This window comes from Peromyscus leucopus, chromosome 4 (assembly GCF_004664715.2).
Source record: "Peromyscus leucopus breed LL Stock chromosome 4, UCI_PerLeu_2.1, whole genome shotgun sequence".
NCBI lineage: Eukaryota > Metazoa > Chordata > Mammalia > Rodentia > Cricetidae > Peromyscus > Peromyscus leucopus.
The window spans coordinates 77,885,755-77,901,255 of NC_051066.1; the positions used below are offsets into that span (position 1 = coordinate 77,885,755).

The following is a 15,501-nucleotide window of genomic DNA, read 5'->3' on the forward strand; positions in this document are numbered from 1 at the left end:
AGCCTGGACTACCAAGTGAGTCCCAGGAAAGGCGCAAAGCTACACAGAGAAACCGTCTTGAAAAATCAAAAACAAAAACAAAAACAAAAAAAAACAAAAAACAACAAAACAAAACAAAACAAGAATGCTAAAACAGGAGAAAACAGATGAATTACTTGGGAAATTAGCTCAAGTAGCTTTCCCACCCCTCAGAAGGTAGTTAACTCTGGTGCGTCATCAACTAATTTTAAAGACTGTTACTTAAAACCAGACAACAGCCAACATGCCAAGTTCTGATGCTGTGGTTGACATGAACAAAAACATTAAGTTCAATTCTGATCTAATAGACACACCAAAGATATTAAGGCAAAGACTAACACTGCTCCCAAGCCTGACTGTAGCCAGGCACTTGTCTCCAAAGAGTCCTTACAGGCAGGCTGGCTGATGACTCCGTGCTTCTGCACAACACATACCTGGAGAACTACTTCTGTTTTCACATGGAATTAAAAGCCAGCTCTGAGCCTGTGCTCTTCTCCAGATACAATGGCTCAGAGGTGCCCCTCACTGGCCAGAACCGCTGCCATACCACTTGCCCTGCATTCTCAGCTGAGGAGGAGCAGACAGGAGATGGCACTCATCATTTCCAGAGCGTGTTGTTAGACATACTGGGGGAAGCTCAGGCCAAAGCCTGGAGCTTTACAACTGTTTCAGAAGAGGGCATTTCTTCTGAAATGAGACACTGGGGCAATGTCTCTCTCTAAACTCCACCTTAATGTCAAATAGCACACAGAAGCAAAGACCCTCCATAGTGCGTGCCCTCAGGATCACTTTTTTTCATGAAATCTGTCAAGGTTCATCCTTAGAAGACTGAAGCTGAATTCCTTCTAGTAGAGAAGGCATAAAGGCTGGGGAAAGAACTGGGAAGTAGTAGGAGAAAGAAGGCAAAAGCATTGTAAGCACAGCTCTTAACACTGTTCCCTTAGAGCATCAAGAAGCTAACTGTACTAACAGAGTTTACACCAGTTCTTGAAATCCTTGTGTATGCATTAAGCATAGTGGCACTCATACCTGGTGGGCAGGAGAAAGGCTGTTCTTGTTCAAAGGCAGCCCGGTCTATGTAGTGAAACCCTGACTCAAGAAAATAAGAGCAGAAAGTCCCAGGTCTTTGTGCCACTGCTGCCCTACCATGAAGCTGCTTTCCCAAAGGGCACCTAGTCACCAAGTTTAGGAACCTTTCCTCAGACCTACATTCCTTGACTTGCGCACCATTTTCCAATATCCCATATTTAGTCTTCTAAAAGATGCTGCTGCTGCTGATCTGGATGACAAGCACCACTTTATGATCTACTCAAACTATCTCCTTCATCTTCATCACAGGCTCTTGATCCCTGGAAAGCTTATCAGTGCTGACAATAAGCTTAGACATCAGGTACTCTGCTAAGGCAAACCCTTCTTCAAAGCCCTTATTCAATCTTCTGGAGCCAGGATTTCCACTACCCAGACCAGGATCCCAGACGCACATTCTAGATGGCTCCTGCATGACTTCCAACCACGTTAAGGGCAGTATTCATTATCTCCTCGTGTATTACTTGATGAGCCTTACCTCAACTGAACCCATTGCCTCAGAGGCCCTATCTGTTGCAATTTATACTGCACGAACTTGCCATGCTAAGCCTTCTCAGGTATAGCTATAATTATTTTGCATTTTTTCAAATCTTCAGTGGTTAATGAATTAAACAGACCCTTTATCCTATCCCTCAGATAACAGAGCAGGAAAACGTCTTATTATGAAAATTATTGTTTTTTCCATTTTTGCAGAGTTCTACTAAGGTACAGACTGGTAGGCGACTAACAAAATTAAGATATATACACTAGTGAAAAACAGACCAGCTGCCCGGGCCACGACCACCACTTTATTTCTATTTGTTCTACCTAAATTTATAAAAATTCTAGCCAACATCATCATTTCCAATCAATACTTGCTAAGCCTAGAATAAACACACTTCTAAAAACATGAACTCAGTCTCAAATCTTCAGGGACTGCCACTAACAAAGGTACACACATTGCGATGGTGATTTTCCATGTGGCTGTAGGTCCATTTGACTAGCCTTTGTTGCACCTTTACTAGGCGAAGTCCCAGTAGAGAAAGGCTCATCTGTATTAACAGACTCTTAATAGACAGTTGTAAACAAAGATGCACCAATTTCTTGAATAGGAAGTCGTCCACATCAAGAGGTCAGTTCTTACTAGGCTAATTCAACACATTTCATAAATGACCATGTTCTCCTCCACCTGCAGAGCCCTAAGAGCTGCTTTACATTCAGAGAGAGGATATACCAATAAAGCTACTTTGTTGAAAAAAAAATGAACAAGGGGAATCTGATATGTCTATTAGATTTTAAAGTATACTATAAAACATTGATAATTAAAATGGTATTAACTCGCAGACAGATCAATGAAAGAGAAAAGGAAATCACCAAAGAGAAATAACTACAGATGGAGACAGCTCTGGAAAAAGTAAACCGTCTGAGGGGCTAAGAATTAAACTATTTTAAAAGTCTATTTCCATATCCAGGGAATGGAAATGTGATTGGTTATTTGTGTCAGTTGCAGGATGTTTCTCTGCTCTGAGCTCTCGTTTTCTGATTATCACCAGTTCTAAGGATTGGCTTAGTTACTAAATTAGACCTATTTCTTAATAATGGTGCAATTATTCAGAAAACAATCTTTGCATAGACTATAATTTACACTAACAAAAGGAATCAAAACCACGAAAGAACAGTGTACCTTGTTTTAAATTTCAACACAGAATAAGCTCTTTAAAAATCTTTTCAGAAAAGGCAAGTGAAGGGACTGAGGACGCACAAGCACACACATACTCTTTAGTGAAGATCCCTCGAGGCCCTGTGGCTGTGCCCTGGCTGGCATCCAATGAATGTTTTTCCAGAATGTTGCGGGCAGCTGGACTTAAGCGGAATCTAGGAATAAAAACATGAAGATGAATGAAACTAATTAACACTTATATTGAGATTCAAATGTCAACAGTTTTGCTGATAATTAGGCAAGTGAAATCTTAACCCTGAAGCTCAAAGATGGTTAGTCACAGTCACATAAATTATATCAATCTATTTTATTGTCAAGACACTTTTAGAAAGCAGAAAGGAGTTACCAATTCTAAATAATCTTTAAATAAGGGTAAATGTGCACTAGGAGAAAGAGCATCCAATTTGACTGATTACTGTCATGTGGCTCTGCATCACAGACACCAACAGGGAACCAACCCATGGTGCTCCTTCCTACACTTAGCACAGCACAACTATAGGCTAACTGTCTACTCCAAGCACTTTCAGTGTATAATGGAGCAGCTTTGAGAGCAAGTACACTGCTGTGCAGCCACCAATCGCTGGATTCTCTCCTCTTCCCAAATGCCAACTCTGCACCCACTCAACAGTAACTCTCCATCCTCTGGCCCCGGCAACCACTGTTCTACTGTCCCCCCCAATGGAGTCTTTAGGAATGGAAATGGAAAAATAGAGTATTTGTGCTTTTGTGACTCGTTTGTTTAACGACTTCAAGGCTCATCTGTGCACTAGTTAGTATGTATCAGATTATCATTCCTTCCCAGGCTAAATGTTGGTCCATATACATAGCATTTTGGAAGTATGAGTTGTTTCTACTACTGTGAGGAATACATGAACACAGATTCAAGAACACTGAATCTCTGCTTTTGATTCTTCTGTGTACAGATCCCAGAGTATTAGACATTGCTGGATGACAGAGAAATCCTACTTGTGATTTTTCTGAGGACTTGCCATGCCGTTTTTTCATGGCAACCTTGTGATTTTACATCCTCACTCGCATGTGTTCAAGGGCTCTTGTTTCTCCACATGCACTTGCTATACTCTGGGGCTTCTGAAAGCAGACATCTCGAGGGGTGTGCAGTGGTGCCACATAATGGTAGAGTCCATTTTCATGTGTCTACCAGCCACCTCACCAGTGGAAGAAGTAGCTCTAAGCCCTTCTCCCACTTCTAATTAGACTGTTCTGCTATTACTGAATTGTACCTTTGATGCATGTCTTCAAGTTCTTAGTATAGACATGAACACTCCAGCAGAAAACTCCACTGATTTTTACAGACAAGGAACTGAGGTACACACGGTCCTATAGCTGATAAGTGTAGACTCTCCTTTAAGCAAAGTAGCTACTGTAAATGTCTATGTACTCAGACAAAGGAAGTAAAACAAGTTGGGTCAGATGGTTTAAAAGGAGCAAATAGAGGGGTTGGAGATTTAGTTCAGTGGTAGAGTACTTGCCTAGCAAGCGCAAGGCCCTGGGTTCGGTCCTCAGCTCCAGAAAAAAAAAAAAAAAAAAAAAAAAAAAGAAAGGAGCAAATAGAGGGGGGCAACTGTGATGCTCCCTAGGATTGTGGAGAAATAGACCCAGTGAAAGGGTCTCATGCTACCAAGTCTTTATTAGTTTTTTTCAAGACACTGAAATTTAAGATTTTTTTCTGTAAGACAAAAACTGACTGACTGCAAAGCAATTTTGAAAAGCCACTGTGTGGTCAGTATTGTGTACTTCCATGGGTCAGGTGGTTTCGACAGGTCGTGGCAGATTCTTGGCTAGTGTCTACTCATGGCTAGTCTTAGCAAGACAGAGCACACACACAGTGTTATCTCTGCAATGGAGAGAAGACCAGGAAGCACAACACAGGTGACATGGCTCTGACTGTCACAAGTCAGAGAGCTGAAAAGACAGGGAGGCCAGGCATGGAAATCAAATACTCTGCGGTAAAAGGAACTAAAAAATCATTACTGACTACCCAGATCCGATCATTATACACAGTACTCTCTGATCAAATTGTCACAGTTCTCACGGTGTGCTCTGTAAACAGTAATATGGAGCTGGTGCACGAGCACCCGAGTTTAGACCCCCAGTACCCACATCGGAGCCGGGCGGAGAGGCGCTTATCTGTAACTCTGGCACTGGTGAGGCGGGACAACGTTCACCAGCACCTGCACTATCACAGAATGGTTGGGAAAAATTGATCCCTGTCAGAATCTCAAATACGCAACTGTTTGAGTTAAAATGACAATCCCATCTTGTATCAATTGTACTCTGGAGACTAGAATTCACATTTTAGTAATTAGAATTCTGTGAATGGGAACACAAAAATGAAGCTTGGTCTCATGAGTGTCATTCTGCAATTTTAGAAGTTAATTCAGGTTTGATTAGGATACAGACAATTTTATTCTATACTAGGCAAGCAAGGCTGTTAGAGGGCCCAAACAGAACAGGTATTCACTAATGTTTATTGAATGAAGAAGGATGTAAAACAATCAGTTACATTTCATTGTCCTAAGAGAAAAACTGGAAGGCCAGCAAATCCCAATGAAAATGCTTTGAACAGGATACTGACTTCAAACCCCCAAACAATCGTAACTTCTTTACATGATAATAATCATGTTTTATTGAACATACATGTTCAAATAAACACACTCACCGTGCTGTCCCTACTGTGTGTTCCTTCCTGGCAGGGCTCGAAATCTGTGGCTGTGGAGAGGGCTGAGGAGGCACTGCCAGCCTTGAAACTGGAGGTGGAGCACCGGTGTCTTTGGGAATTTCCACAAGTTTCCAATCTTCTCCTTCTTCAACCATCAAGCCAATGAGTGAACCCAGCTTTATATTTTTAGCTCCTTCTTCAACCTGTATTTTTTTTTTTTAAATAATGGTCGGAAATGAAAGACCCAGGATCACACAAAGTCACTAATTCTACACTTGCAAGAAAGACCTGAACAAGATGGGATTCCTCTTCCAACTGCCACCTTCTGCCCCCTGCACCCCGCCCACTCCTCCTCCTCTTCCAAGTACTAATGCTGTCTTTAGAAATGAGCAAAACCCAGAATAGCTCCCTCTTCTGGAGGCCTTCAAAACCAGAGCTTCTCCTCATTTGATGTCTATTCACCCCATCCTCGAGGCTGTGGTTACAGATGTCAATTATCTCCAGTAGTTTCTACAACGCTTTCGGAATTTTAAGAGCTCATAAGGGGTTAACTTAAACAAATCAGTCCTATCTACTAGGATATAATTTTAAGTAAAATTTTCTCAGTAAATTTAGTCTGTGGGGAGAAAATATCCCATTATGCAGATAAAGACAGTTAACAATTGTGGTTAATTTAAGGATAGTTTCTATCTTTCCCTATTACTTATGTCTTTCCTGGAATATCGACTTAAAAACCCAGGAAATATCTCATGAGCTTTTCATAAGTGCATCAGTGATATAGTAGTATCCTAACTAATGAGCTAATATTCAGACAGTATCTGTCAACTAAAAATCTAAATAAGATAAAGATTTTTTTAAAGACAAAAATACTTTAAACATGTCAACAAAAAATTATTTATTAAAAGATGACAATATTGAATCGTTTTGGTAGTGGGAGACAATGCTATTCCTTTAAGATTTCCTCTTCTTCCCTCTCAACTACTAATGTTCATTACAGATTGGTTTCATGAATAGTGTGACAGGCTGCAAGATGTTCACTGATGTAACAATTACCATCAAAAGCATGACTCGTGCAATGTGTGACATTTCAAAGTAACACTAATTTTGATGTTTATTAGTAAGTACACTATCCTTAAATTTAAAATAAGTATAAATTCTGTGAGTTAGGAAGCTTTCCAAGCTTAGTAATTACCAGTGGAGAAATAGGAACAAAGGTTTAACTAAGACTTTCATATATGTATAAGATTGGAGCAAAAAAAACCCCAAATAAATAAAGAGGTATTTATAAGCTTTGGAAAATACTAAAAAAAAATTTTAAACTTAGTTGCTTAGCTGTTTGTCATACAGCAAAACATGTTATTTCCGTTGACTATTAATTTCCTTTAGCACTTTTTATTTTTATAGATTTATTTACACTAGTTTATGTGTTAGAGTGTTTTGCCTACATGTATGTCTTCCTGGTGCCCATGGAAGTTAGTTTCAGATTTAGGATGTTCAAGTCACCTTTCAGAAATCTACTTAGATTTTCAAAGTGAAAGCTTCCCCCAAAACTGTTCTGCATTTGAATCTTGGCTTTTTGTTTTGGGGGGCTTCTTTGGGAGGGGGTTTGGGTTTTTTGTTTGTTTGTTCTGTTTCACTTACTGCAAAGCACCCACATTAATTACTCCACACGCACCCTGCGACAATGACAGTAACACTTTCACCCTCAGTGAGAAACCAACTACATCAAAATACCAAGTAAAACTTAGAGTACTCACACTTTTTCCTCACTTAAAAAATGACACAATGAAGCATATAATGGAAAAGGACAGATCCTATACCACCCTACAGCCTGACCAATACAACAGAAGTTCAAGAGTGGTCATAATAGTTCCACTTAATGTCATTAAAATCTTGAAATGAATTTAAGACATTGCCTATTCCCTTCACACATGCTAGTTTGGTGCAGACATTTGCTTCTGTTGTATTTAGCAAACAGTCAGAGCTTGTTCGGACACAGTAACAGAAGCATAAACATCGTCTGCAAAACTGCACTTAGAAACCTATCAGGCCTTCGCTACCTTCCCCTCTCCTAGCTTGTTGTTCCAGCAAAACACCCAAGTCTGAGGACAATAGGCATCCAAGACGTCCCTACTGTCTTACTCAGTCAAAACCCTTGACTGCTCTTATGCCAATGTGCTTTACTATTAAATGCAGTATTCTCACTCTCGGTTCTACTCACAGCCGGTAAAAAGACCCTGAATCTCGAGTCTGTTACGGTCAGCTGTCTTCCCTCCCACGTGTATAGATAGCTTCCTGGGTTTCAACACTGGCTTTGCTACAATAGCTAGTACTAACTGGCTCTGTGAGCACAGTAATGATTACTTCACCACGCCTGTTTCATGATCTGTCAAGTGAAGACAGCAGCAGTCGCCATGGCACAGATTTGTTTGTTAGGAGGGATAAAGAAGTTAAGAGAGAAGGGATCTAGAACAGTGCCCGCCATTTCACATAAACAGTAAAAGTATAATTATAATTTCTGTGTTTACCTTCAAGTTATTAATTTTTAAAACAAATATACTCAACAAGGATCAATATTAAACTACAAAGTACATTTGGTAAGGATTGGAAATCATGCCTAATAAGTCAGCACATATTCAGGACTGTAATAAGAGACAAACTACCTCCTGATAATATATTTAAATAGAAGATGAATTATACCCCTCAGCCTAGGCTAGCTCCTACAGGATTTTTTTTTTTTTTAAACCAGAGATGCTCCTGTAAGCTGACACTAAGTATGGTAAATATGCTAAACCCAGCTCAGGTAGGCTTACTAGCAGAATCAAAGGGCAGGATGCTGAGATGAAGACAAAGTGTCTACAACAGGACTCCCAGCTGAAAGGGTGGCTGAGAGTCCACTTCATCAAAGACACTAGTAAAGGCAGGTGTGGTGACACACGTGTAACCCAGCATTCCAGATGTGGGAGCAGGAGGATCTGGAGATCAAGAGATATTCAGCTACACAGGGAATCAGAGGGCAACCTGAGCTACTTAGATCCACTGTCACTTATGAAACACAAATACAACAAAAGCTAATGATAAATGCTATCTTTTTAATTTTGGCATTAGAAAATAACCAGCACACTAAGTAATTATTTAAATATTTTTATTCTTTTAAAAATTGAACTGATTACTGAAGTTCAAACTGCAGCTAGTGCAGAGGAGTTGAGTCTCAACTGATACATTGATTCAGGCCTCTACACAGTTTTAAATAGCTCTTACTCTTCAGTATCACCTTCTTAATTTTCATGCACACTGAACTCAGACTTAAAAGGAAACAATATAAGAAGTATGAAAGGGTAAGCACATCAATGACAGTTACAATGTAGAAAATAATAGCTACAATGTAGAAGAGACACTAAGTCCAAGTAATAGTTGCCTGCCTTCCCAGGGCCAGACAAGGTTCTATTGATGTGTCCAATGCACCTGACAAACCAGGAAGTAAATTAGTATTCCAATAAACAGATCAGGAACCTGAGGCCAAGGTAACAACTTGCTCAGGATGCCACAGCTAGGATTTAAATGAACTGCCCATAGACAGCATGACTTAGATCAGCACCATGCCCGTTAGTTAAATCACAACCTTCTGCTCAATGCTGTCACCTTTCATCTCAAGTTGGTGCAGTATCTATACAGTGGACATAACTGACTTACTTTTTAACTCATGAAGGACACCCTCAAAATGCATCACTTACCGATTTCAATATGAAAAAGATTAGAACTGAGAGCAGCCTCCATTTGGTAGATTAATTTTCTCTGAGCTTTGAGAGGGCACTTTCAAAATTATAAATACCATGGTCTACAGAGATTAACTCAAGGTTACACAGGTTCAAATTCTAAGCATAAGCCTTCAAATTCTAATATGTATCTATGGAGGCAATTGTGGGCAATTTAATGAAAGCAAGGGGTAAAATAACAAAGCTGAACTGAAAAATTCAGTCTTAGAAAATGGCAATGCCGTGGCTTGAGAGAAACAGCTGGCACCGTAGTATAAAATTGTGCTGAGAGTAACTGTTCAGTTCTTTTTAATATCCAGATATTCAAGTCTTCTCTTAAGTGCTTTACTATTCATAGAACTTTGTGTTAAGACACGGTTTCATAGAGCCCACCTAGCATGGCGTCTAACAAGCTATGTAGGCAACTGTGACTTGAATGTCTGATCCTCCTGTCTCCACCACCGCAAGTGGTGGTGATGTTGCTCCCTCCAGCCCACAAGGTATTTAATGTACACACACACACACACACACACACACACACACACACACACACACACATCTCAAATAAAGATCCACTGCTCTGGAAAATTATCAGTGAATCAGTGAGATGGCTGAGTGGAGACACAACTAAGCTTGTGCTCTAAGTTCGATCCCCAGAACCCACATGGCAGATGGAGAGACCTGACTTTCACAAGTTGTCATCAAAGCAAGTGCTCATGCGTGTACACATACAAGTATACACACAGAACACATTTTTTTATTTCAAAAAGTTAGAAAATTTAATTATTTATTGGATTATATACATATATGTAATATTTGCCATAGGAAACTAAACATTGTGAAAGCAGGATCAGAGAACTTCTAATAAACCCTCTTAATATGTCATTCTAAGCCCAATCTGGAATACTAAATGAAGACTAAGCTAACGTACTGATTCTACCTGTTTAATAATTAAAATTTTCTGCACAACTTTCTTTGATTCAAAGGAAATTTAAAAGTCCTTGTACTAAATGAAATAAATTGGAACTAGACCACAAAATTATTCACACCAACAGTAATTATTCTTAATTAATTATTAGGGGCATTTAAGCATCTTCTAATTAAAATATAATAAATATTTTTACATTTCAATGGAATTTGGATACAAAAACTATAACACTGCTTACAAAGATAAAATTGTGTGACAGAAGGACACAATCCCAGTGACCAAGGACTTATATTACCAAGAGTGAACAAGTTACACTTGATAATCGTCCCCAAACTGTGCATCCCACTACGCTACTCTGTAGTGGTAACAGTTGCAGGATGTATTTAATAGCAAGCACCCTTATCTTTAATAAGCTCAACTATTTAACCACCTGACTCTGAAAATAAAAACCTGTTGCGCATCCTCCTAGCAATTCATTTTATTACGTTTCCTATCATGAGGATTATTGCACAATGAAAAGCAAAGACAGAGCTCTTGCTTGGCCAGAGGATAGAAGGGAAATAGGACTAGAAATACCACCTTACTGGCTTCTGCTCCCGTTTGCCTGGTAAAACTGCATGCTGGCCGCAGTATATGCTTCCTCTTTCCATTATTCAGAAAGCACTAGGATAATACTAAAGTCACAGAGGCCTAAAATCTACATTCACTCTTTCCTCCAGTGGAAAAACAGCAGTCACTGAAACAGCCATCAACTGTATCCATGTCTCACCTCTTTTCAGGGCATTAGGACCGGAAGAATGGACACCACTGACCCACTGGAATGACTAGCAATTTGAAATGCATTACTGAGCAGTTAGTGGAAAATGCTATTATTGTGGAAGACTTACACAGCCCAACAATCCAGAGATGCTGCCAAGAACAGGCTGCCAAAGGCACATACAAGAAAATGTAGTTGCATTTGAGGCATATGGTAAATCAAGCAATCTTTTTCTTTTGCAAAATACCATAAAATTACTAAGCCAACTACTTTTGGTATGGATTTTTCCAGTTATAAAGACAGAAAAAAATTTACCCTTCAGTTCACATTTCCTTCAAGTATATTAACTGTTGTTCATTGGTGTGTTTTAACTGGGCTGCTGATAACATACATGGCAAGAGATGGATGTTGAAAAATTCTACAGTGTTAAGAATAAAACATCAAAGGCTAGAAAAACTCAACACCATCAAGATCATTTTATAGTAGGAAACACAAATGACAGAAAGAAGGTCTATACCAAACTAGAGAATAAAATCCTAAAGTACTGTGTATGTGGACAGACCAGACAAAAAGCGGGTTAGACCTAAGCTTCACTGAGAGACAAGCCAGGGTCTCAGATCCAAATACCCATCCACAAAGGACAGCCAACAGGGGGCAGCTTGCTCGTGGAATTCAAGTGGCAGAAGGCAAAATCAACCGATATGACACAGGACTAACAGTTCCCAAGAGCCAAGCAAACAGGGGCAGCACTACTAGATTCTGTAGTGAACACTGAGCATTTTCCTACTCAGTCTTCCTCACTACTACATGGCTCAGATCGTCTCCACATTCTAAAAGAAAGACACCAACAAAATGAACTTGCTGCTCATTATACATCACGTAGAACTGGCAGCACCTTTCAGTTACCATCAACTGGGCAGTGACTGTGGCCCGCAGTCTCAGCTGCTACAGCAACACCACACTGTCTGTCTGCTCTAGGGACAGTGTGCTGACGGGCTCTACAGTGAGCACATGGCACAGCCCGACAGCCACGCTCTACCCACACACAGCTTTGAGCCAATCACATTACTTGCTTTTGTATAATGGTCTAAAATTCTAGCCTAAAAGTTTCGTATACATGACAAAATAAAAAACAAAAACAAACAAAAAATGAAAACAAAAAAAAACACACAAAACTAGGGGGAAAAAGTAATTACTACGAAGTTTTGGCACTAAAACATGCAAATGTGAATTCAAGATATATCACACAGTAGATAAGAGGACAAACAGGAGGGACTTTTAAGAGAGGGGTTACATAAAGAAAGATCACGTCTTACCACTATTTTGGCTAGGATGCCATCGTCGCTTGCATCTAATGTGACCACAGCCTTGTCCGTCTCAATTTCACATAAGGAGTCTCCGGCACTCACAGCTTCACCTAAAAAACAAGACTAGGTTTGTTCTGCTGTTCGACTTTTTGAAAAAATTTTTAAATTACATTTTATTTATCATTTATTATTTGGTGTGTGTGTGTGTGTGTGTGTGTGTGTGTGTGTGTGTGTGTGTGTGTAAGCATGCAAGCCATGGCTCCTGTGTGGAAGTCAGAAGACAACTTGTGGGAGTTGGTACTCTCTTTCAATCATGGACCAAACTCCGGTCATCAGGCTCGGAGGCAAGTGCCTTAACCTGCTGAGTCATCTCACCAGCCCTATTTTGTTCTTTTAAATATGAAAATTAATATGAATGTGTGTACAACATGAATTGATAACAAAGTATTCTGTATTATAGGAACACAAGTAGTTCTCAGTGTGTGTTTGTACATGCATGTGGATGTCTTATGTCTTCTAAAAGCTCTATAATATCTGCTATAATAAAAATGACTAAAGATAAACCAAATATTAAAAATAAATTCATACTTATAGAGATAATAAGAGAAGCATTTTTTCTCTGGGGTAAATAAAGATTCCATGTCTCACTATTTTTATTTTTGTTTTTTGAAATGAAGTCTCATGTAATCCATCCTAAGCTTGAGTAGACAAGGATAGCCTTATATTCCTGATCCTTCTGCCTCTCAGGTGCCCTTCTTTTTTTAAAGCACAATTTGACTATTCCATTAAGAGAAGTGTTATCATTTATAACAGCTTTTGGTTAACACGGTAGGGCATAATTCAGAAACCCTGACAGTACTACCCAGCACGAGTAATAAAGCATAAAAAGCATAAACAGAAAATAAAATACATCAGTGAAGCCAACTAAGACCATTTCTATGCAACAGAAACGAATGAAATTCAAAAGTTGGCCAGGAGCCACCACTGTGGACTGGCAGGTCTCTGGGCTGAGAAGCAGGGCAAGAGATGCTGTGGGGTGACAGGATGACCAGTCAAGGCTTGCTGACAGACTATGGCTTCTTCAGGAGCTGAAGGTTAGGAAATGGGAGGGCTGAAACATCTCTCAACACCATGAGCTGTGGAAAGCTACCCCTGAAGACAAAACATGAACAATCAGGGCGGGGAACAGACAGGAGAGAAGACATGGGAACAACAACAACAAAACTGTCCACTCAAAGCAAATCACAAAACAAGCTTCTGAAACACATTAAGAAATCTAATGTTATGAAAACAAAATACACAATAAATAATTGGAACAGAAACTGAATTTTAGAAAAGCTACTGTAGCAAATATTTCCAAATAAATATTTTGAGATAAAATAGCCATTGCAAACACAAGGAATTTTTTAAAAATTACAGAAATGAAACAAAACGGTGTCAAGAAAAAAACCAATTAAAAACTGTGGGAAGAAGTGGAGCCACTGAACTAAGGCACTGATGAGACCCAGCAAAAGCATGGTAATGAAGGAGGTGCCGAACGCACTGCGAACGGCAGACAGAACTAAAGGAGGAGGAAGCAGGGGGTGACAGCCTGAGGACGTGTTCTCTCACGAGTTTCGGGGACAGTGGCTAGAGGGACAGCTGAGAAGCAGCTGTGACGAGACCACTGCGAGACGTATGTTCCCAACACTAGATGGGTGTCAGCATGCGGAATCGGAACAGCTGCACTGACTAGAACGGGCACATAAAGGGGTCTTGTGGCTTGGATGGAGGCTCCACACAAGGGAATATGTATGCATAAAAATTAAATGGGCTTCAATATTATACATGCTTTACTTGATGAAAAATTCAGCAGGGAACAAGATTATTAGATTGTATAAACATGAATCCACATTTGATAACCAGAGAGACTGTACACTATGAACAATAGAAAAAACATTTTAAAAAGCTATCAGAGGAAAAAACAGATTACCTCAATGGAATGACAGACTGAGAGCACACTTCATCAGCTGCAAGAGTCAGGACAACGAAGTAACATTCACGTTGAAGAAAAAAATTGTCTGGAATCTCAGACGCAGTCAAACCATAAATTAAGAATGAACTGTCAAGTATTTTTAGGTACAAAAAGTGTAGGAAAATTTACTAATAGCAATTACTTTAAAGAGCTCTTATAAAATGTAGTTCAAGAAAAGCAGACACAAACAGGGCAGATGGACATGAACAGGACAGATGGACATGAGCAGGACAGATGGACACAAGAAACAAGCTACCACCGGAGGCGCTAATACTCATTTCCTAGTTAAAATGTAGTGCTTGAGGATTTTAAACCGTGAAAACAAACTCCAAAAGATAACAGGATAGGTAAGGGGAAGGTTTAGTGAGTACTAACTGTGCTCACAACTTTGGTACAGTTAGAAGAAAACTAAACTGAATTAACTCTAGATTCAATTGGCAAAATTTAGGGATTTAAAAATACAAATAAAATCTATAGCGTTCAAAACTCAGGAAAAACAGAAAACAACAAAAATGTCTAGTAGAAAGTAGACATAAAAGAAATAAAGAGAACAAAAACAGAAATGTCTACAAAATTACAGAAATTAGCCCAGTATATGAGTAATCACAATAAAACCATCTGTTATACGCAGATTATCAAAATGAACACAAAACTAAAATTTTTGCAAATGTGGCTTATAAGACACATACCAAAATCAAAGCTGAATGAAAATACAGGGACAGAAAAATATGAGATATATAAACATACCTACTCACACATAGTCCCCAGCTGTATGCAGCAGAGATATAACTGGCCAACACAGAGGAGAATAGAAAAGAAAAACCTAAAGCATTAATAAACATGCCATGAAAATTCAATGTACGGAGACTTAACTGTAAACGAGAATGAACAGCCGTTTTTACCTCAGTTACAGATGCTCAGGACAACCAATAGTAAGTATTTTAATAAAGTAAACTTAGCTGTTAGATGGTATTCACTGAACACCTAAAAGGTCCCTACCTCATCTAGCTCCAATGGGAAGCTTCTGGTCAACAAATATTTACTGAAAAACGTGTTTGTCCACTGAGGATGCTGCAGTGAGAAATGAGCAGGTTGGTTTGTTTGTTTGAACTTCTAACCTCAAGAAGCTCCCTGTACACCTAGTGAAAAGTCAACTGGAGAAGGCGGCAGGGCAGGAAGTCAGAATGCTCTGGGACTAGTGGGGAGTGGCATCTAACTCAGTTTCTGGAAGGGAAGAGAAGCTTCCTAGAGCAAGAG

General features: G+C 39.4%; 1 protein-coding gene across 1 annotated transcript in view; it reads right to left on the bottom strand.

The window, feature by feature from the left end:
* Positions 1 to 15,501, bottom strand: part of Pdhx (pyruvate dehydrogenase complex component X) — a 65,841-nt gene that overhangs the window by 18,499 nt on the left and 31,841 nt on the right. The window contains exons 3-5 of the mRNA XM_028877919.2: positions 12,240 to 12,340; positions 5,484 to 5,686; positions 2,860 to 2,958 (exon numbers count right to left, since the gene is read on the bottom strand). Coding sequence (XP_028733752.1) covers positions 2,860 to 2,958; positions 5,484 to 5,686; positions 12,240 to 12,340 — 403 coding nt within the window. The remainder of the gene's footprint in view (positions 1 to 2,859; positions 2,959 to 5,483; positions 5,687 to 12,239; positions 12,341 to 15,501) is intronic.